General features: G+C 41.9%; 1 protein-coding gene across 4 annotated transcripts in view; it reads right to left on the bottom strand.

Moving 5' to 3' along the window:
- Positions 1-14857: 14857 nt before the first annotated feature.
- The window catches only part of LOC137245624 (putative inorganic phosphate cotransporter), a 129940-nt gene continuing 120877 nt past the window's right edge, over positions 14858-23920 (bottom strand). For all 4 annotated transcript variants that reach the window (XM_067776589.1, XM_067776586.1, XM_067776587.1 and 1 more), the window contains 2 exons: positions 21469-22542; positions 14858-18629 (listed from right to left, as the gene is read on the bottom strand). In XM_067776589.1, the coding sequence (XP_067632690.1) occupies positions 18411-18629; positions 21469-22542 (1293 nt within the window). In that variant the 3' untranslated portion in view covers positions 14858-18410. The remainder of the gene's footprint in view (positions 18630-21468; positions 22543-23920) is intronic.

The following is a 23920-nucleotide window of genomic DNA, read 5'->3' as shown; positions in this document are numbered from 1 at the left end:
AGTCGCCTTGGTAAGAGAGAACCCTGGACCTCCACCTGCTTGCAAAGAGGTGGGTTGGTATCAGGGGCAAGTCAAGTTGGTGGCCTGAGCCGACCAGAGGTCAGCCGACTTGTACAAAACGGCGGCGGCTAGGTTGGGTGAGTTCTACCCTGGTGCGATGCTCAGGGCTGTCGACTTCAAGGACATCCCATCTAGGCCGACAGCTAGAGCATTGATTCCATCCAATCCGGATGATCCAGAGCGAGTGCTTGAGGTCATAAGGACCTTCAACCCAGAGCCTCCTTGCTCTAGTTGGAGAGTCCTGAAGCTGGAGCATATCACCAGGGCGACGCGTCAGATGATACTGTTGCTCAACAAGGAGTCAATGCCTTTCTTGGAGGGCGCGGATGGCGCTATTAAATTCGGTTTCGACACCGTCAGGATTAAGGTTTACGCGTACGACCTGAAGGCGGCCTATGTTCTGGCGCTGGAAATAGAGCCAGAGAAAGCGGAGAGCGGGGAGGAGGAGGACGCAGAACCAAACACGGCTAGTATGGTGGATGACACATTGGGCGGAGACGCGTCTTCAATCTCCTCAGTAACGCTGGACAGGCTTAGTGGTTACACTGGAGAGGAGCCAATGTCTGATCAAGACGGCGACTTGACAGTGGTGGAGGTGGTGGGTGCTCAGCCTAGTGCGGGTCCTACAAATCAACCTCCAGCATTGTAAAGCAGCTTCTGCTGCGCTGCTGCTTCAGTTTTCCAGTGGAGCAGTTGATATATCCCTTATCCAAGAGCCTTGCGTAGTAGGGCATAAGATTTGCGGGCTGAAAGCCGCAGGATTGACGTTGGTGAGTGGTGCCACACATGGGAAACCAAGAGCTTGCATCTTGGTAAGATCTGAACTAAATTTTCTTTTTCTCCCCCAGTTTAGCGACGAGGATGCTACTGTAAAGCAGCTTCTGCTGTGCTGCTGCTTCAGTTTTCCAGTGGAGCAGTTAATATATCCCTTATCCAAGAACCATGCGTAGTAGGGCATACGATTTGCCGGCTGAAAGCCGCAGGATTGACGTTGGTGAGTGGTGCCACACATGGGAAACCAAGAGCTTGCATCTTGGTAAGATCTGAACTAAATTTTCTTTTTCTCCCCCAGTTTAGCGACGAGGATGCTACAACGTTGACGGTCGGTGGTACAGATATTACACTGACGTCCTTTTACTTTCCTCATGAGGAGTCTGCTCTGATGGAGCTAGTCTGTAAGATAGCTCGAGATGCAAAGGGGCCACTACTATTAGCGGGAGATGCCAATGCGCACCACGAGGCTTGGGGTAGTGGAGACACGAACGAAAGGGGTGAGTCACTCTTTGATTCTATTTATCATAACTTTAAGACTTGTAATAGCGGTTCGGTGCCCGCGTTTGTCACTAAGAGCAGACAGGAGGTTCTGGACGTCACCCTGATCTCGGGCAGCGGGGAATCTATGATAAAAAATTGGACGGTGCTTGATGACCACTCTTTTTCGGATCATGGATTTGTCCGCTTCGACCTCGGCGGGGTGGCGCTCAAAACTGTCTGGCATAGGAACCTTAAAAATGCCAACTGGCTTATCTACAGTGAGGAGCTTCAAAAGAGGCTTTCAGGATTTAGTGTTCATATACCCCAGAACTCTGCGGAGCTGGATAATATGGTTCACTCGTTCACGAAGGCATGCGGGAGGCTCTTGATAAGGCCTGTCCTAGGAAGAAATCTAGTGGTAAGACCAAACCACCATGGTGGAACAGCGACATAGATAATCTACGCAAGGCATGTCAGAAAACATTCAATCTTGCTAAGGCCTCCAGGGAGGCTGAAAAATGGGATGCATACAAGATGATCCTAGGGGATTAAAAGAAACTGCTAAGGTCGTCGAAGATGACCTCCTGGCGGAAGTTTTGTAGCGAAATGGAGACGGTGTCTGAGGGATCTAGGCTCAGAAAGATGCTCTCTGTTTCTCCAAAATGTGTCCCAGTGTGCCTGCAAGGATCTGATGGGACATGGACGGATTCGGCAGGGAGTACCCTTTGCCTGCTCTTGAGTACGCACTTTCCGGGCGCTAGTGATGAAGTAATGAACTGGAGGGAGACTCACACTGATGAGCCGTATGAGGGGAAGTTCATTACTATGGGAAAAATTAAATGGGCTTTAATGTCATTCAAGCCCTTCAAAGCACCAGGGCCGGATGAATTGACCCCGGTACAATTCCATGAAACAATCGAGCTGAGTTCTTTTTGGTTGTATAACATCTTCAAAGGAGTTTGTGCTCTTAACTATATTCAACGGGGTTGGAACGATTCAAGGGTCACCTTTATACCAAAAGCTGGAAGGAATGGCCACGCGACCCCTAAAGACTTCAGACTGATATGTCTGAGATCCTTTCAGCCGAAGGCACTCGAGAGGTTAATGGACTCCGCATTAAGGTAGTCCTTGGAGTTAAAGTTATCGGCATCCCAGCATGCGTATATGAAAGGGAAGTCACCGGAGACGGCCTTGCATGCAGTTGTCTCCCAGATCGAGAAATCCTTGGCGTTCAAGGAATGCACACTCATAGCTTTCCTCGACATTGAGGGAGCTTTCAACAACGTTACGCCCTCTACGATAACTGATGCACTAATGAGCTTGGGGCCGATTCGGGGCTAGTGAAACTTGTTCAGCAGTTACTGATGCGAAAAAAGGTTCATGCCGACCTAGCTGGTTCAACGGTGGTCAAATACATACGGAGATACACCCCGCAGGGGGGGGGGTACTTTCTCCACTTCTATGGGTTGCCACACTTAATGAGCTCTTGGTTCTTCTCGAGAAGGACGGATGCGGCAAGGTGATCGCATATGCAGATGACCTTCCGCTGTTAGTTAGCGGGAAGTTTCCGCAGACACTATGCGATATAATGCAAACAAAGGTGATACTGATGGAGAACTGGACTAGGAGTAAAGGTCTATCGGTCAATTCAGTCAATACTGAACTGGTTCTGTTCACCAGGAAATATAAGATACCTGCATTGCAACTGCCATTGCTAGCGGATATGGCCCTGATACTGAGGGACTCTGCCAAAAAAGCAAAGATGGCACTGTACAGCTGTAGGGGAGCTGTTGCGCGAAGATGGGGATTATCACCGGATATTACCCTGTGGCTCTACACCGCTGTGGTTAAACCAATTCTTTTATACGGGGCAGGGGTCTGGTGGACGAGCTTAGAAACTAAATCGAACCTACGGGTATTCCAGAAGGTACTCTGCGTGGGGGCAGGGGGGTACCCTACGCACTATCTCTGCGGAGGCTCTGGACACTATTTTTAATGTGTTGCCAATAGATTTAATGGATGGAGAGACAATGTGGATGGCCATGCAGCTATCCTTAAGTATCTGAATTCACCTTCGTCGGACTATTGCGCTCCGACTGTATTTTTCAATATGAAGTACGAGGTTATTATCCCGGATAGGGATTATTGGTTGAAGGAGCCGCCGGACCTGAGCGATAGGCTGCAGATATATACTGACGGCTCCAAACTGGATTATAAGGTGGGTAGCGGTGTGTTTGCACCTCAACTAGGGTGGAATCTATTATTTAGCCTGCCCGATAATTGCAGCGTCTTTCAGGCGGAGGTGGCTGCTATAAATGAGGCCGCTGATCACCTGGGAAAGGCTCCTCACGGCTATAACCAAATTTGTATTTACTCTTACAGCCAGGCTGCACTAAAAGCACTTGGATCGGTCACATGTAAGTCCAGGATAGTAGAGAAGTGCCGCAAATCTCTTAACGAGATCGCTGAGCAAACTTCCCTTAGTCTGGTATGGGTGCCTGGACACTCGAATATACCGGGCAATGAGATGGCTGACGAACTTGCAAGAGGGGCACATCCGTTCCGCTTTTGTCGTCCTGGAAGGGATTGAGCATGTCGCTCGCTACCTGTAAGCTCATTTTTAAAGGAATTTTCCTTACGGAAGCGGGAGTGAGATAGAGCAATCTTGAATCCTGCTACCACTCCAAGCTCGTGTGGTCTAAATGGGACGCAACACGCACAAAAAGTCTCCTTCTTCTTGGTAGGGGGGGCATATCTCTGGTGGTTGAACTTATAACCGGCCACATAGCAATCGGGAGGCACGCGCAACGGATGGGTGCTCCCTATAATGATAACTGCAGGAGCTGCAAAGGCGAAGAGGAGTTAGAAACAGTCAAACATTTTCTGTGCGATTGTCCCGCACTTTGGTACAAGACGAAGACATCTCTGGCATTTCCCTTCTTTCACGATCTTTGTGATCTGGCTAAGTTGGAACCTAAGAATCTCCTGACGTTTGCTGTATCGAGTTGTTTATTTGAGTAGGGGAGAGATCCACGTGGTATCACAATGGGAACTTTTTGGGCCTAAGTGCTCGCACCGGTGGCCACTCTAACCTAACCTAACCTACGGTCTCTCTTCCCATTCAGGTTTTTGTTCCGGTCTCTCATCCGCATCCGGTCTCTCGTTCGATTCAGGTTTTCATTCCGGTTCCAGTCTCTCTTGAGGTTCCGAGTTTTCCAAACTGATGAATGACAATTAAATTTAAGCATTTCATTAACCCATGCCTTGAGGTTTTCTTACGACTCCAAACTGATGAATGATAATTAAGCTTAAAGTCTCTCAAGGACGCAGCCAAGTATAACGGATTTATTACGTAACTGTTCAGTATTAAAAACTACAGAGTGAACTATTCAAACTAAAGATAAACTTCTTGCAGTTTTTGTGGCGAAATCAACAACAATCTGTCATTCCTCAAAATTGGACCACTTCTGAATGCTCGGACCAGCGGTGTACTAAACACATTTATTTATATTACCTGCAGTGAATCGCTGCTTTATGATATGATAATTGCGCCTCTTCGCAGAACTTTTGAATGCGTTCTTGACTAGTTCAGTTGTAGATGGCTCTAAAATATTTGCTTCCTTTGATAAATTAATTTAAATCTCATACTTCAGCGCTATTGGTACAAGCGTGCCTACAAACTGTTCCACCGTGCATTCGATTAGACCCAGTTAGGAAGTAGTCAATAAACCTTTAGTTGGTATACAATACCTTGTAAGCTTTGCCCACTTTTGGCCAATGCGTTAATATCCTCTAGGATATAAGACAGTGGTCCTTGGTGAAAAAGAATAATCAGGATGAGCTTTATTCACTAATACAAATGTAGTGATCCTAATAAGCTGAGATAATGACTGCCTTCGATGCAAGTAACACTTAACCTGGTTTCACATTACAATTGAAGAGATCGTTGGTGTCATGTGGGAACACATTGCAAGCAGGATATAAATTTTGTATGTCGGGGTTGATTGTGGATAGGTAAGAGTTTAACCTGTTACAGTATCCGGATCGAAGTTGAGCTAGAGTGTCATACGTTTCTCTAGGGAAAGTGCGTTCCTCTTATGCGAGTTCTGAGTATTTTTCTTGAAGAACTGGTTTCGCCGGGCAATTCCTGGCATAGAGGTCCGACACCTGTTTGTGGATATCAATGAAGACCTGCTTTTACTTTTTTGCTTCAGGTGCCGTATTTCCTCATAATGCTTACGGAGATGACCCCTTAAGCCCCTGGGAGGTGTGGCCTCATCAGTCAGATGCCTGTTGCGATGCCCAGGTTTATGGGTATTCAATAGAAGCTATTTGCTCAGCATTTCATTTCTCTCCCTGATAGCGAGTACTCTCACCTCATCGTGTAGGTGGAGTTCAGGGGACATAATAAGACAACCCGTAGCGAATCTGAGGGCAGTGTTTTGGCAGGCCTATATTTTCGCCCAGTGGACTAACCTGGCTAGGCCACTCTGACATAATCGGTTTAAGGGCTAGCCGGGGGAGATCTCATCGGCAGCGTCTGTACACCTCTAGGTGCGGCTGCAATCGGGCGTCTGTCTTGGAGGAAGCGGCTCGCTATATAAACGTGCAAGTAATATTTTCACCCCCGCTGAGCGGGTTGTGCGCTGGGCTTGGGACCCGCCACGTAAAACCATACTCCAATGAAATATAACAACAATCCTCGGATAAATACACTCTCTATTGATGACGACCATGGCAAACGTTTGAAGGACAATAAATTGAGGGCATGCACCTGGAACGTCCGCTCCCTGAATGGGATTGGTGCAGATGCCCGGCTGGTTGATGTCCTCGTCAAAGCAAAATCTGACATCACCGCCATCGAAGAAATGCGTTGGACGAAGCAAGGAAGAAAGAAGATCAAAAATTGTGACATCTATTGGAGTGGCCATACGAATAAGCGCAGGTTCGGCGTCGGATTCGTGGTGGGAGAGAGACTTTGTCGCCAAGTGCTGGCGTTCACGCCTATGGACGAGCGTCTCGCCGCTATCCGAATAAAAGCAAAATTGTTTAATATATCATTCATCTGCGCCCATGCGCCGACAGAGGAGAAAGACGATGAGGTGAAAGACACTTTTTATGAACAATTAGAACGCACATACGAGCGCTGCTCCCGTCATGATATAAAAGTCGTGCTTGGCGACTTTAACGCCAGGGTGGGCAAAGAAGGTGTGTTTGGCCCTACAGTCGGAAAGTTCAGCCTACACAATGAAACTTCTCCTAACGGACTGAGGCTGATTGACTTTGCCGGTGCACGAAACATGATCATATCCAGCACGAGGTTCATGCATAAAAAGATACATCAAGCTACATGGCTGTCTCCTGATCGAAATACACGCAATCAGATCGATCACGTTGTGATAGACGGACGGCATGCCTCCAGTGTTTTAGATGTGCGCACGATCCGAGGACCTAACATCGACTCGGACCATTATCTCGTTGCAGCCAAAATATGCACCCGCCTCAACGCGGCTAAAACCAAGGAACAAAAAACACAAGGACAGCTAGACGTCGAAAAGCTTCAATCACAACAGACTGCCAATGATTTCGCAACTCGACTCTCACACCTACTCTCTGAGAGCACAACTCATCCTGAAGGAATACAGGAGCAGTGGGAGCATATCTCCAAAGCACTTCGTACTGCCGCCGAGGAAAAAATTGGTTACCGGCGGCCACGAAAAAAGAACTGGTACGATGAAGAATGCCGCGTTGGAACCAAAAGAAAAGACGCTTCCTACAGGGCTACGTTAAAAGCGAGCGCGACAAGAGGAGTGTGTGAACGCTATCGTGAGTTGAAAAGGGAAGCGAGACGCCTTTTCAGGAAGAAAAAAGCAGAAGCAGAAAGGCGTGAGTGCGAGGAGCTTGAGCTGCTAGCCACCAGGAATAACGCCCGAAAATTCTACCAAAGAATACAGCGACAGACGGAAGGTTTTAAGACCGGGGCAAACTTCTGTAGGAATGAAAACGGCGACCTTGTAACTGATGTCCAGAGAGTGCTTAGATTATGGAGGGAATACTTCTGTGCTCTCCTAAATGGAGGCAGCAATTCACCGCGCTGAGATGAAGAACCCGATCCCGCAATCGATGATGAGTATATGTCCCCCCGCCCGATTATGACGAAGTTAGAGTAGCAATAACCAGATTAAAAAACAACAAGTCCGTGGGTGCTGATGGATTGCCTGCGGAGCTATTCAAGTACGGCGGCGAGGAGTTGGTAAGGCGCATGCAGCATCTTCTTAGCAAAATATGGGCGGACGAGTGCATGCCCGACGGTTGGAATCTAAGTGTTATTTGCCCAGTCCACAAGAAGGGGGATACTGCAAAATGCACCAACTATCGTGGAATCAGCCTTCTTAATATCGCGTATAAGGTCCTTTCAAGTGTATTGAGCGAAAGATTGAAGCCCACCCTGAACCGGCTGATTGGACCTTATCAGTGCGGCTTCAGACCTGGTAAATCTACCATCGACCAGATTTTCACAATGAGCCAAATCTTGAAAAAAACCCGTGAAAAGAGAATCGACACACATCACCTCTTCGTCGACTTTAAAGCCGCCTTCGACAGCACGAAAAGGAGCTGCCTATATGCCGCTATGTCTGAATTTGGTTTCCCCGCAAAGCTTATATAGCTGTGCAAAATGACGTTGAGCAACACCATCAGCTCAGTCAGAATTGGGAAGGACCTCTCCTAGCCGTTCGAAACTAAACGAGGTTTCAGACAGGGTGACCCCCTATCGTGCGATTTCTTTAATTTGATGCTGGAGAAAATTATACTAGCTGGAGAACTTCGCCGTTCTGGAACAATATTCTACAAAAGCGTGCAATTACTGACATATGCTGATGACATTGATATCATCGGCCTAAACACCCGCGCTGTTAGTTCTGCTTACTCCAAACTAGAAAAAGAAGCGGTAAAGATGGGTTTGATGGTGACTGAGGACAAAACGAAGTACCTGCTGTCATCGAGCAAAGAGTTAGCGCATATGGGCCTTGGCAACCACGCTACTGTTGGCAGCCATAATTTCGAAATAGTAAAAGACTTCGTTTATTTGGGAACCAGCATCAACCCTAGCAACAACATCAGCACTGAAATCCAGCGAAGATCCAATCTTGCCAATAAATGCTACTTTGGACTAGGTAGGCAATTGAAAAGTAAAGTACTCTCCCGGCGAACGAAAATCATACTCTACAAGTCACTTATCGTACCCGTCCTGCTATATGGGGCAGAAGCATGGACCATGACAACAGCAGATGAAGCGGCTTTGGGAGTGTTCGAGAGAAAAGTTCTTCGAAAGATTTATGGACCTCTACGCGTTGGCGATGGTGAGTACCGAAGAAGATTTAATGATGAGCTGTACGAGCTATATGCAGATATCAACATAGTCCAGCGAATTACAACGCAGCGGCTGCGCTGGCTAGGCCATGTTATGCGAATGAATGATGATGCTCCGGCCAAGAAAGTGTTTCTATCGGAACCCGCCTATGGAAGCAGAGGTAGAGGGCGGCCCCCACTCCGTTGGAAGAACCAGGTGGAAAACGATTTAAACTCCCTTGGTGTGACCAATTGGCTCCGGTTGGCGGAGCGAAGGAGCGACTGGCGCGCCTTGTTGGACGGCCATAACCGTTTAGACGGTTAAGCGCCAATTAAGTAAGTAAGTAAGAGTAACCTTTAGGCTTGGCGACCATATCGGGGACGCGTAGCACGCAAGCGGGTCGGCCAATTGCTTTGTAAGTGGTAATGGGTGTTCCTTTGTATTTACCCCATGTGCTGCCGGCAAGAGATTTGAAGATTTTATAACGGCTCTGGATTTTAGGTACAATTGCGGTTGCATGCTCTCCAAAATGTATATCGTGATCTAACGTCACACATTTGCCGTATCCATGTTGTAAATAAGTTCGCCGATGATTTGGTCGGTGAAAATGTCAGGTTTTGTGAGGCGAAAAAACTGGAGAGATCAGGGAGAAAGCTATTTATTTTGTGTGGGCCTTGGCCTGTGGCCATTATTATCAATAGCGGAGCCACCCTGGCTATTTTCCATTATTCGGGGATGACGAAGGTGGATAGGGACAGGCTGAAGACGTGCGCTAGATAATTAAATTCCTCTTTGCCTAGTTTTATAAGCATCGGCATGGCTATGCCGAAGTACTGCTACAACAACAGCTATGCCGTCTGAGCCTACTCGCGCATTTTTTCGCATCCGACATCACTTTATCGGCGATGGAAGTTTTGTCATTATGCTTAGCCGGGTTGGATAGGGACTTTACGGTGGACCATAGCTTACCTAAAAAGGCAGAGAGGTTACAATTCTTTAAGTGCTCCTCCCATTTCGGCCGCTTGTGTTCATCCACTAGCAATCTGAAGCGTTGGTTTATATCCCTTATTTGGGGGTCGTGCTGTCTTATAAGGTAACGTTCTCTCGCTAGAGTTGTGGCCTCCGCTGAAAACGTTGACGAATTTCCTGGATTCTTCCGACGGGAATAAAACGAGGCGAAGCGAATTCAATGACCTTGCGGAAAGTACGCTCCCCTTGATGGGAATTAGTCGGGATAAGGAGAGCAACAAAACGATTGTCAGTATAAGTTTTGCTATCTTCCCACTTTGTATTTGTATTTGTATTTATTAGGCAATTCATCCCAGCACAACAATTTGGCAAACATTATTTTATAGTGCTAGTTTAAGTTCGTTTTTCAGTAGTGATGAAGTCGGCAGATCGCTCGAGCGAAAGCAGTATGGGTAGGTGGTCGGATGCCAATGCTACCATCGGCAGCCAGTTTATGCGGTTTACGAGTCCTGCGCTCACGATTGCTATATTTGACGAATTGTGACAGCTTCCTACAATACGAGTGGGGGCGTATCCGTAAATCGTGCAGATCGTCGTTTCTTCTATTTGGTTCGCCAACATCTCGCTCATGTTATCCTCCTGTAGGTTAGAATGCCACAGTTCGTGGTGGGCATTGAAATCGCCTAAGATAATGCGATTATCGCCAGTGAGTAGTGCGCTGATGTCAGGGCAATATCTATTGGGGCAACAGGTGACAGGAGAAATGTAGATGTTGATAATTTCTAAATTTTCATTGCCTGACCGGACAGATATGCATCGACGTTCCAGGACTTTGTCTCTGCGGCCAATGTCAGGATCAAATAGATTATATTGCACTGAGTGGTGGGTGGTAAAAGCGAGACCGCCTTAATTTCCGCTCTCGCGGTCTTTTCTGTGGACGTTATACCCAGACCAGGTCTTCAAAGTAGATGAGTTTAGTCTCTTGGATCGCAGCAACGCTGATGTTGTGTCGCTTTATAAAATCAACTTTCTCTGTGATCTTCCTAGCTAACCCATTACAGTTTAACTGCAGCATTCTGAAGTGCAACGGGGAAGACGTCGTCACTCTGGGGGTAAGTGACGGGTGACTACGGCCTGGCAGCATGGCGCGATGAAACTCGTCGGGGGCTGCCGTCGCTGAGACCAGAACATCTAGGAATTTGGCTCTGTCCAAGGCAGGAACTGCATTGGGCATATGTCGCAAACATATATATTCTGTGCTGGCAAACGGTACACACGGTGGTAGGGTCTAAGAGTCTGTTTCCATGACCTACTCGAGTGCTCGTGCCAGGGAGAGGGGGAGAAGAAGACAGGGGCAGGGGCTGATGATCCGCATTGCTACCTACTCCACTATAGAGGTTGTAACAGCATGGTGTCACAAATGATTTGTAAAAGTTACGAGGGCGACGGGTTTTGGGGTCTAGCCCAGAACACCCCGTCTGGTGTAACCATCCCTTACGCGTGACACACTGACAAAAGTGTGACCGTCCTAAAAATATTATTTTCCGGCAAATGCAGCAAAACCATTTCTCTGTACCGGTACAGGTACAGGTCCCGGATAGGGTTCGATACCTTCCCGGTGCAGGAGAATATGGCGCAGTCCCGCTGCAAGGATCTGCTATGACAATTTGTGGGAGGGACACAACAAATTAAATGGGGTTACACCGAAATGACATCCCTTGGTCGGGAAAAATCCTGAGTCGCTCTGGTACATAGAACCGACTTCCTTGGGAAGCGCTTCATTTTTTGTCCCATTCTCTTCTACTTATTTTTGTCCATCCCTTCTTACATATATGTTCCTCCCACTCCTGAATCCATTCGCACTTCCACCCCCACTACCACTCTTACTCCCACTCCCACTTTCACTTCGTTTCCTACTATTCCCACCCATACTCCTATTTTCACTACCACTCCTAGTTCCACTACCCTTACCTCTCTCACCTAAATTTCCTCATACATGGAATCTCTTTACCAAGATAAAATAACCGCTTTACCTGACCGGCCGATTTCATATAACCACTAAGAAACTATACAACACTAACACAGGTACAATTTTTAAAATCTCATTTGACTTTACATATACAACAGTTATAGATAGAGTAACGAATTTAGGGCAATTCCGCTTATTTGCAACCTTCTACTAACGTTCGTGTCGCTAAACTGTTGAATAAATAACTCCAATATTCAATAATGTAAAATGGTCTTTATTAGACTATTTTGAAGATACTTCACAATAACACTTATACTTCGCAACTGATAGCGTGTTTAAATCAAACTGAGTACGGACTACTCAGCTTCTGCTGCTTTTATACTCTCTACCCAAATGTCTAGACGGTTCTTCTTCTGGAATCCTCTACCTGGTCACAACAGAGGCACTTGTTATACACCAGCTTATTCAAAAAAATTTATATCTTTTTGCCCCCCCCCCCCCTCCACCTCTCCATGCTTGAACTCTTACTCTCTTCCGTATTATACCCCTTTCACTTTCTCGATATGGCTTTCTTCTACTCCCTCTTAAATCCTCTCCCTCATCCTCCCTCTTTTTTCCTTCATCTTCTTCCCCACTCTAGGTTCCTGTCCGACCTATCTTCTCCTCGAACTTCTGCCACACTTGGATGCTGTCAGGGACAGGATGCAGAATGTTTCGGGGCAGTTACGACGTATCATTCGGAGTGACTGGGGCTTGAGTCGCCGTGCCGTTCGTACAATATATCGTGGCCTATTCGTAGCATGCGCTACTTTTGGTGCCGCCATATGGTACCGAACGGTCATGACTGCTTATGGTCAGAGGCGCGTGCTGAGCATACAGAGGTGCATGATGCTCCCATGCTTGTCCTTGTGTCGTACCTACGGATGCGATGCAGGTGCTTCTTGGTGCACCCCCTTTCGACCTGGTGGTTATACAGCTCGCTGTTTCCTTCAGGCTGAGAAGGAGGGCAAGTTTGCCGCTGTTGGAGGATGAATAGGCCGCCGACGATAATGTGGAGAGTGGGTGGTTAGAAAATAGGCGTCGATTAGAAGGGGTGGTTAGAGGGAAGTGGCAGGAGCGCTAGGATAATAGTCCCAACGGCAGGGTAACGTACGGGTCGGGAAAAACGTACGTACGGGACGTTTCATTTGTGGCGGAAAATCCAGACTTCAGATTTAATCTGGGTTTTCTGCTTACAGGTCATGGTCCTCTTAATGCATTCTTGCATAAGAGGAGCTTGAGCGAAACGGAGGGGTGTGTATGTGGGGCTGTATGTGAGGATTGGGTGCATGTGTTGTGCGAGTGCCCGGAGTACTCGGACATAAGGGATTTGGGTAGTTGTGGAGTTAATGTTGCAAAAGGAAGGGTTGATGTGAGTGGAGCGCTCTCCAATAATCGGGCTATTGATTTGCTCAATAGGTATGCTTTGGAGGTGTTTAGACGGAGGAGACGTGGTGGTCATCGTCGTGGTTAATTCGTGTGTGTGTCCGTGGAAGTGGAGGTTTCTAACCCCACCTCACCCCTAGGCGGCCGGTCCGGAGTAGGTGGATACTCAACCGGAAGTGGCTTCGGCTGCGAAAGTCATACCAAGACTTTAAAATGGTACCACGGGGAACAGATAGCCCGCGGAGCTTGCTCCGTTGCTGTTCGGTTGCGGTTAGCCCCTTTGGGAGCATCGTGGTGGCTGTGGTTGATATCCGAATGCGGTAAGAGTTGGTTAGCTCGAATGTGGAGTTGCATTGCAAGCGGGTGCCATGACCCATAGAATGGAAGAGGTGTTAGATAGGCCTCCAACCCCACCAAGGTGATGATGTGTCCACTCACATTATCGATTGGTACCAAGGTAAGCGAGCCTTGGGGGCTGGTCAGACCTGCTTTGACCCGTGTACTTGGTGCATACGTGAGGTTAGGTCTTCGAAGACAGGTACTCACGGTACACCTACACTCGCTATCTTCCCCTCGTACTTTCTCCATTTTGGTCTTCATTTCCTTCTCCCATTTTATTTACTCTGCCTCCTCTGACCCTTATTTGGCGGTCCGTCTCCAAATTCCATTCCCATCTCTTATTTTCCTTTTTCTATTTTTCAGCTTATGGCTTAGCGCTCTTCTTTTTAACCACCACCCCCCGTCAAAACCTGCTTACCACATCCTTTTTGAGACTCATATCGTCAAAACACATTCTGAGGTCTACATATGGGGGGTATGCATACACCCCACTTATAAACCATCCACGAAACATCACAAAACTACCTAAACTAAATTTACCAACAGACTTTGCATTCGCTTTTATATATAATATAAACCTTTTGGAAAGTCTGCCTAAATAATAAATTTGAAACAAATCGCATTATCCTGATCATCTCTCCGGAAAGGAGGGGTCCTAAATATCCAGCGGGTCGAAGAGGAACTTATATACTAAATTTAAATCAAATATAGAATTAGGCCGTTCAGTAAGTGTGAGTTTTGAAATGTAAATTTTTCTTTCATACAAATTATATTAGGAAAAACTCAGTTACTGAATCTGAATCCTCTCCCCTTCTCGGAAAGAATAGTTTTTCAAATGTTAACTTAGTGAAAGAGATACTTCTGTACCGAATTTCAAGCACCATAAATCACATGTGTTGGAATAAACCGGTGCTTGGCCCACCTTCCAGAAATAAAAGTTTCTCAAATAATAAGCCAGTCAAGGAGATATCCTTGTACCAAATTTCAAGGAAATCGTACCATAAATATTTTTTTTTAGAAAGTTAGTTAACTAGGGGCCGAACTTCCCGAAAATAAGACAAAAGAAAACGGACCCAGTTGTGAATCTAAAGTATCCCGTTGAACACACACACCCAGTTTCATCAATAGTGGTCCAGTCAGTTAGGAGTAGTGCAGTCACAAAAACACGTACAAAAGAAATATACATATTAAAATTCTCTTTCACACAGGTCTTTCAGAATGATACCATATCTCAGATATGTACAAAGTTAAGAAAAAAAAATTATTAAACTTTGTCACTTCACATTAATTTAGAGTACTAAGCTAGTTCATATTTCCGACACGTTTTTCACTTACTGGTCAGTTCTCTTATCATTAATTAAATATTTTTTAAATTTAAAACATTTGTGTTTTGATGGTCAGCAACCACAAGACATAAGCCAGAGATAGTAAACTTTTCGTAATTTTTTTGTCTTTCAATTAGTAGGTAATTTGAGAAATAAAGAATTGCCTTTTTATCATTTCAAATGATTTAATTAGTTTTTTTATCATTGCAGTTTATTTTGCAAAAATTTAAACCTAATAATAATTTTTGATTATTTGATTTACCTACATATGCTCATTAAATTATTCTAAACAACATTCGCCAATCGTTTTACGAATTTCATCGCATAAATATAAATTCAAGTTACATTCATATTAAGTCCAATACTGTATCCAATTCAATTAAAATTTTTCTTAAACAAAAGTTCTTTCGAGTTATTTTAAATTTTTAGCTAGTTATAAAATTCATTAGAAATACGTAATAACACTAGTATGTATATCTAAACTTATCTGTACACTGAGTGAAATTCCATGGCGGGTGTGTCGATCTCAAATCAATTTCATGAAATGTACCTACGAGGCTCCAATATTAGCGCAATAATTTTACTTTATGGACGTGATATTGTTATTGCATCTTGTTAAAAATGTTTTAATATTGTATTATTAATATTTTTTCAAAAGACTGTTTTTATAGGTATAATCCCAATCATGAAATGCAGAGCTTACATTACAGGGGAGAAGAGCTAATACTCGTACCATGCTCCATGCCTTGACAATCTCAACCAGAGCTGTAAAAGTGTTCAATCATTTGAAATTTTAAATCATTGATTTAAGAAATCTGTTTCTCCATTCTTTCATTCCTTGTTAAAGAATGTGGCTTAGAAGTCAACCCATTCTTCATTCAGTAGTGGGAAAAAAGGAATGCACTCTTGAACTCTTCGAAGAAAGAATGAAGTAATTGAATGAAACACAAACATTTTTCAACACAGAATAAGCATTCAAATGAATGCAGCCTTTGCTGAGTGTGCACACACTTTTCTAGTACCAATCAATTATGAAAAATGTCGTACAAGCACAAAATCTGCTCAAATATCACATGGTTGCATTTAATTAAAGCCACTTCAAAATATCAACACAAAAATTTAGTTATTGACAGTGATGATCAGTTTTTTCGTTATTTAAATGGTAATAGAGCACAAAGAAGTTAATTGAAAAAGCATTTTTATTAAAATTGTTCTAAAAATTTGATAATAAAAAAAGCAAATGACAAATATTTCAACATCCCTGTTCCGAAAATTGTCATCGTTCTAAATAAGTGTTGCCAATGTGGCATATAAAAGGCTTGCAGGAAAAAGTACTAATCTACATTTGAACGTCCTCAATTGTTGATTAAACAATTGAAAGATATATATTATAAAAGCTCTTAAGTTCCTTCATATATTCTTCCTAGCGGTTTTGTGGTCAAATACTGTATAGATAATGGTTTGTGAGTTTTCAAATTGCAACAGCACTATAGTATTTTTCTCTATTTTCTAAGAAAAATATTCTTCTAAACACAATAGTTTGTAATTACAGTCATTTAAGGTAGGCTCTATAGGTAGTTGTAGCTTTGTTGATAGCAAAGAAAATTAACTTTGAATACAAATCTGCTCAAGTAAGATAGAATTCAATCTACAAATGCCATGCAAAAAGGCAGAGAGACTAATGGTCCTTCTCAATTACTCGGGTCCTATATTTATATTCCGTCAAACACTGTTATAACATCAGCTGCAGCTTAATAACCTCTGAAGAGTTTCTCCCAATGAAACATCTTTTTTTCGTGGCACATATGAAGGAAAACTGGGAAGGTGACTCAGGTGAATAGAAAAAGCCTGAATCCCTGTAGGACGATGCCATGGAATTAGACATATATTTATCGAAATTGTCGGAATTAGGAAGCTCCAACGAAATCGCTGATAGACCTATGTACTTTGATGTATTCAAATTTAAACCACTTAAACTCAAGTATCTGTTTTTGTTATATTATCAGCAAACAATATCCACAATTTACTCTATTTGGTCAATGCACAATGTGTTCATTTACAATATCATTTTTACTACAACAGCAAAATAAGTAGGACATATAGAACCATTTTGACATATAGCAAGAAAGCAATAGATTGTCTTTGCGAAGTTTAAAGAGAAACTGAAAAGAAACATTTACTGGCATATTTCGATGATTTAAGGCAACTGCAGTTTCACCGTGTGATTCGCGGTTCGAATATCAGTGAAACCGTTGATAACATTCGAAATTGACTGATGATGATTATGTGGCGGTTTTCGAAATGTTAAAATCGCAGTATGCCAGTAAATTTTTCTTTCTTTTCAAAAATAATGATTGAATATTCAATTATTATAAGCCGGTGTTAAGCTCATGAATTCTTAAATATTAAACTACTTGAATAATTAGAAGCGGCTATTATTTCTATTGATAAATTTTACGCCTTTTTGCACCCAACTCCTAAATTGATGGCAATGAAAGTATACAAAAAAAGAACCCTAGGGAAAAAGTATTTAGTACTGAATGGAAAAAAAGTATGCATTCATTTCAAGTTTACATTCATTAAAGATTGGGAATGGTTCCTACATTCCCACTCTATATTGAATTATGTTTTGCCATTAAGGAATGTAGATTTATAATGTGCAACCAATAAATCACAATTTTTTAAAAGAATGCTGTGAGAATGCACACTCAATTGATTCAATTTTTTGCAGCTCTGATCTCAACAAAGGTTGTTGTTGTAGAGATGAGCCAACCTTATAGTTGAACCATGCATTGGAAGTACATCTGTGACTTGTTTTGTGCAGGTAAGTGTACCTATTAATATGTGCCGAAAACATTATTTTCATTTGCTTTAATTATTTGCATTTAACTTATAAAGTAAATGAGTTCTCACCTTTTGAATGGAACGATTACACTGTATAGAAATTTTGATTGCACCGTATCTTTGGTACATGAAGAGTTTTTTCTCGCGACTAACTAATGTTCATCATTAATTGGCGCTTGTCGTAATAAGTCACATCAGCTTTCTCTATTTTGCGATAATTGAGGCCAATTGGGAGCACCCAACGATGTCAAGTTTACACCACCTACCTCTTCCAACTGAGTGGAAGTATCTCCCTTCCTCTGATTCCAAACTGCGACGTCGATTAAAATGCTTTATTGGAAAGGCCTCATTCGTCCATTCGCATAACATGACCTAGCCAGCGAAGAATTTGGGCTCTCATTCGTTGCACTTTGCTCATATAACTCCTTCGATATTTTTAATTTTATAATGTACAAAATTAAAAATCATAACAAAATTTCACTTTAACTTCAAAAGTATCTCAGTGTATTTTATGCAGCAAGCAGTCAGCAAGAGCTTTACGTCAACGTTTCCCCTTCTGCATAATATTACATATATAATACCTATACACTAAGTACATATGTACGTACCTTTCAATATCTACCTATCTGTTATATATATTTTACATTAAAATTATTTATTACATTTATTAAATTAGCGCAGAACGCATTCGCAACAATTACAAAAACAAACATCATGCTGCAATGCGTCCTCAACAGGAATCATTCAAAATAATCTTAAAATACTAAAAACTTAAACCTACATTAACAACTAGGAGGTCTTCAGTGTGCTTTTATGTACTACAACTACACAATGAGTTGAACCAAATCGACCCACCCCGCCCCTAACCAACTGTCTATTGCTTGCCATTTTCTCTAATTGTCCCTTTATTTGCATTACCATTTAGTAACGCGGGCGATTCCGTATCTACCACGCTCAAGCGCTGTGCTAACGCATCTTCGGGAGAGTTCCAGCTCTGTACATCGGTTTTGCCAAAAATAATAAAGAGCAAATTTCCAAAGAAGTAGAACCCAGCAGCGATGAAGAAAACCATGCGCCACTCCATAGCGTTTGTCTGAAAAAAGAATTTAAGAATGAGAATAAAAAGTAATGTAAAAAATTGAATTAGCATATTCACAAGGATTCAGAAAATAAAGTTATTTTTAAATATCCAAGGAGATAGAAGAGTTACAAAAAGCAGAATCAGCAAATTTGGAATATTTTACAGTATATAGTAAAATGATTTTGAACGACTTTTTCTTGACACTGGCGTTTCCGAGCTGATCTCAAGTGTGACTATCCGAACTTAGTTGAAGTCTCCGGACATGTCTTCGTCGTTGAAACTCCTGTCATATTTTAGTGCATTTCCCCTTGAATATAGGAACATAATTGTCAAGGTAAGCATCTTTTTTGACATCCTGGCAATCACCCTTCCTTATTATAACGAATTGAATACAACGAGCTTTCTAAGTATATCAAGGTCTGAAAATTATTAACTAACAGCAGTCTGCACTCATCATTGGGTAATAGGCACGCATGCGAAGATTGTGGTTAATTCTGTATAACGACTTCTACATGGACTATAGAGTCTCTAACACTACCGAGCGCCATATCTACGATATTTGAGGCTAGAACACATCTAAGATCTTTAGGAAGCCTCTTATGAAATGTGAATTGCAAATCCCCAATATTTTTAATTATATCAACAACCATGTCTGGTTTTAGTATTCATTCGCTATAAAATTCAATTGGTACAGAGGAGTCAGAACGGATTTTAAAAACTTACTGGACTCTCAGCGATTCTGCCCAAGAAGCAAACCACCTTGGTGGTATTGAGGGAACAGTAGCTCGTTAGGATACTAAAGTAGTTGTCAAAACCTTCTTATGGAGTAAAAACGAACAAATCCAATATATATCTCGAAAGTTTCATTACCCGTGTTTTTTTTTCACACGCGTGTACGTTTACGTTTGCGCGTGAAAAAAACGCCTATCCTCGCTTAGATAATGCTTAGGAGACCCATCTAGCGGCAGTGGTTAAATAACTACAGCTACAGCACAGGGTGTACCGAAAAGCGGAAACACAACCCTCTGATGGTCATAGGGTATAACATATAGCTGAATCGGTTGCGATGAATTGTGGACACACATAGAATACATAGAATTAGTGTATAAGGTGAAACAAAGACACATATTTCAGTTACATGTGAGTATAATGCGTATTAAAGTATTTAAAGTTTTTCGCTTAGCAGTCCATATAAAGTTTAAGCGTAAACGTATATAGAAGGAAAAAAAAACACAGATATTATGAGTTTTGCTCAATTACATAATTATTTTCAAATCGTACAGTTTTAACAGTACTATACCAAACTTCTTAATCAGTACTATACCAAACCTCTTATATAGGATCGAAGTATCTTTTGAAAACTAGGTCGCTCGGTCTGCAAGAGATATTTTTAAGGTCTTTAAGTTCTTCCACGTCGGCACTATTGAGCTAAGGTTTACAATACCGCTAAGCATGCGTTCATCTTGAATCTGTGATACTTGTATAGTGAGTAACACATATCGAGGCTCCATAACGTGCTCCCTGTATCACTCTTTGCTTGACTCACAGATTTACTAAGCATTTGCATACTAGCATCGGGGCAGCGACATGAACTTAAGTATACCCAAGCCTTCCAATTTTTTTTGTTTTTGCGCATATATGCTACTAGCAAAGAGGATAAACTAAACTAAGAGCCACCAGTTTGCTACGAGTGACGAGTAATTCGCTGGAAATAAAAAATGTATGTCTTAAAGGTTTCCATGAGGGAATTGTTTGAATACCCTCCCGTTTATTCTTGCGGTGTATTCACCTTGTGAAATTGTGATTTTTGCAAAGAGAAATTAATTAATTTATTAAATACAATCACATTAAAAAAAACACAAATACGCCACGAAAATGTTTAGAAGACATTTTATGCACATCTCCATAGATTAGATTGATACGAATCTTTTGCTCATGCTCTCATATTTTCGCTCTCACGAGGGATTTATCTTCTAGTTGTTGCTGGCAACAATCACAGATAAATCCCTCGCGCCAGCTGAAGCGGGTGCCAGAACAAAAAATGTGCCAGCCAAAACGAAAAACGTGTCAAAAATTTTGGTAAACTTTAGTTTGACCTACAGCTGTAGAATAGCGTTCAAAAATTATGGGAAAAAGGACAAAAATACTTGTTTTAGTGAAAGTATTATTAGTTCGAAGGCGGAGGGTAAATATTATTTCCCATTCAAAAGTTATCACTAAAAATAAGTTTTGTAAATATGAACTCCCGATGCAACCAGTCCATTTTGATCACAGAACCTGGAACGCCAGACATGCAGGATAAGCCCTATCCATTAAATAATGTTAACTATTATATCATAGGTCCGATTTACTGAAATTTCAAAAGAATATATGGTTTTCACTGCGAGTTAAATGCGTTACAATATTTGACTAATTAATTTAATCGAAATGTAAATTTTACTTAGATTTGTTTATATTTAACTCTAAATAGTCGTATTATTGTAAAATAACTTTAAGGAAATAAATATTTTACGACTATCATTTTATTAAATGATTGAAACTATAATCGCCGAAATGTATGTCAAAAATACCCATTTTCAGATCTATTCATTTTTGTTTGTAGTGGCATCATTGATAAATGTTATAAAAAATGTGCATTTTGACACCGCTCTCTCGAAACAAAGAGTTGCAAATCCATTCATCTATGCACATCTCGCCAAAAAAAAAAAAAAAAAAACAGCGACTACCTCATAGAAAACATCGAGCAATTGGCTACGAGCAGTGGACAGAGACGTCAGTCCAGTCTGTTTTTTTATCCTCTTTGCTACTAGTATAAAAAACTGTAACGGTATACATATATATAAATACTTACCACATCAGTAACAACCAGACCCACAGCCAATGGTGCTAACGCGCTCATCACATTCGCCGAACCATTAGTAATGCCCATCAACGTGCCGGCATAATTTGGTGACAAATCAATGTGATTTACTTGGAAACCCAAATATGTGGCAGCACTAATACCCACAGTAATCGTAAGTAGCGCCACTGCCAACATAGAATACTCCGGCGTAACATAGCCAAGTGCGATTAACGAGATCATTGGTATCCAGTGTCCAATAGAGTTAAAGAACTTACGATTGAATGAGAGTGATACATTCTCACGACGTGCCAACAATTTCGAAAGATATATAAAGAAGAAGCTCAACACACACATAACGGTGTAGGGCAACGATGACAATAATGCACTGTTTTTCATATCCACATGCAAGATATTTTTCATATAATTTGGAATTTGTGTGAGCAGTGTCCAAAAGCCCCACATGTGTGTGCAATGTACGACAATTAGCGAAAGGAATGCTGGTGATGTGAAGATTTTACCCCATGGTGTGGGTGCTACTGTGCGTGGTGTGGAGTCCACTTGACCCAAAGAAGTCTCAATATATTTGCGCTCCTCTGGTGAGATCCATTTATGTTCCGCAGGCGTACTGGCTGAGAATAAGAACCAAAACAAAGCCCAAACAATGCCGCTGCCGCCCGAGATGTAGAAAATACCTGGCCAACCAAGTGGCGATTCAGCAATTACTCCGCTTATAGCCAAGATAACTACGGTACCAAATTGTGAGCCAGAATAACAAAAAGTGCTCAGCGCTCCACGCTCGTCTACAGGTGACCATTTGGCTAGCATAGCATGTGTGGCTGGATGAACAGAACCTTGTAAGAGACCTTGTAAAACACGCAGGCCAAATAATAGCTTCCAGCCTCCAGTTTTAATAGCCAATGGGGTGAGTATAGTAAGCAGAGAGCAGAGTGTGATGCCGATTAGTAAGAGTGTTTTGGCGCCATACTTTTGGGCGATATGGCCACCGGGTATTTGTGTAACAATATAACCCCAGAAAAAGCTGCTCAGCACATATGATTTGGTGCCCTCATCCCACTCGTACACCTAAAGAAATTAAATGTTTATATTAGAGCTAGAAATAATATTGAATACATATAAAAAGAAATGGCTCAGAGTTTAGAGACCCATATACTAAAAAGTTATTGTATAATGCGTTTGTAAGATCAAGGCTGAAATATGGTTCTATAATCTGGTGTCCATATTATGAGATTCACAGTAAAAGGATTGAACGTGTTCAAAAAGTATTTATGAAGTATTGCTTATCTGACATAAATTTTGACCTGCCGATCCCTTCATATACATCCAGGTGTAAGTTAATTAATCTGCATACATTAGAAAGTAGAAGGGTAATTTCTTCTATTATATGCATTTATTATATCGTTAATGGCATTATCGATTGTCCAATACTTCTTGCATTATTGAACTTTCATGTGCCACCACGTAACTTCGCCAACATAATGTGTTTACTATTGAAAAGTTAAGATCTAATTATGCGATGAATGCTCCAATCACACGCGCTCTAAGTGTAATCAACTCTATTAATTCCAATCATTGCATTGACTTTTCTATATCTCGAACTTGCTTTAAAAATATGTTATTTTCTGTTTTAAGCTAAATAGTTTAGTACTATCCATATACATATGTATGTACACATATATCCATATGGAATCTAGTCTGTAAGATTTTTGTAATCATAGACCTAAATAAATAAATATGAAATATGAAAATAAGCTTTAAATTAACGCGAAAATGTAAATTAATTGAGTTCTTGAAGGAGCTAGTTCTCATCACAGTTGGCCTAACTTTTTGAAAGCAGTCTGGATTTAAATGCGATCACATGTCGTCGATACAATGCCGAAGAAACGAATATGCCATTTTTGTTTAAACGATATGTCAAATTTTGCAAAGCCAAAACAACAAATGTGCATATTTTTGAAAAAAAAAAAATTTTAATTTAAAATCATTTTCCAATTAACATTACTTAATCGTTTACAAAAGTAAACCTTCCAATAGTGGTTGAAAAATACAAAATTAAATCTTTATTAATCAAATCTCTTTTTTAACAATGTCTTACGCGTTTTTCTCAACACATCAAATATGCACATTCGTTTCTTTGGCATTGGACCGACGATGTGTTTCCAGGTTCCGCATTTTACCGGAATGGGGAAATTAGCAATTTTAATGCAGCTCATGCCGCTACATCCTTGAACACTTTGCTATTTTAATAAATAAATAGTTCTCACACAGTTTATGTAGTTAGAATGACCACCTGAGTACTTGAAGTTAATTGACTAACTCCGAACGTGTGCTAATCGGATGCAGGTCGGGACTATTGGTAGCCACAATTAAACTCAAATCCCTTAAGTCTGACCTACATGAATTTCAATTTATTCCAGAACCAGTTAAGAACGCGTTCAAAAGG

This window comes from Eurosta solidaginis, chromosome 3 (assembly GCF_040869045.1).
Source record: "Eurosta solidaginis isolate ZX-2024a chromosome 3, ASM4086904v1, whole genome shotgun sequence".
In the NCBI taxonomy this organism is placed as follows: domain Eukaryota; kingdom Metazoa; phylum Arthropoda; class Insecta; order Diptera; family Tephritidae; genus Eurosta; species Eurosta solidaginis.
This window is presented reverse-complemented; position numbering and strand designations above follow the sequence as displayed.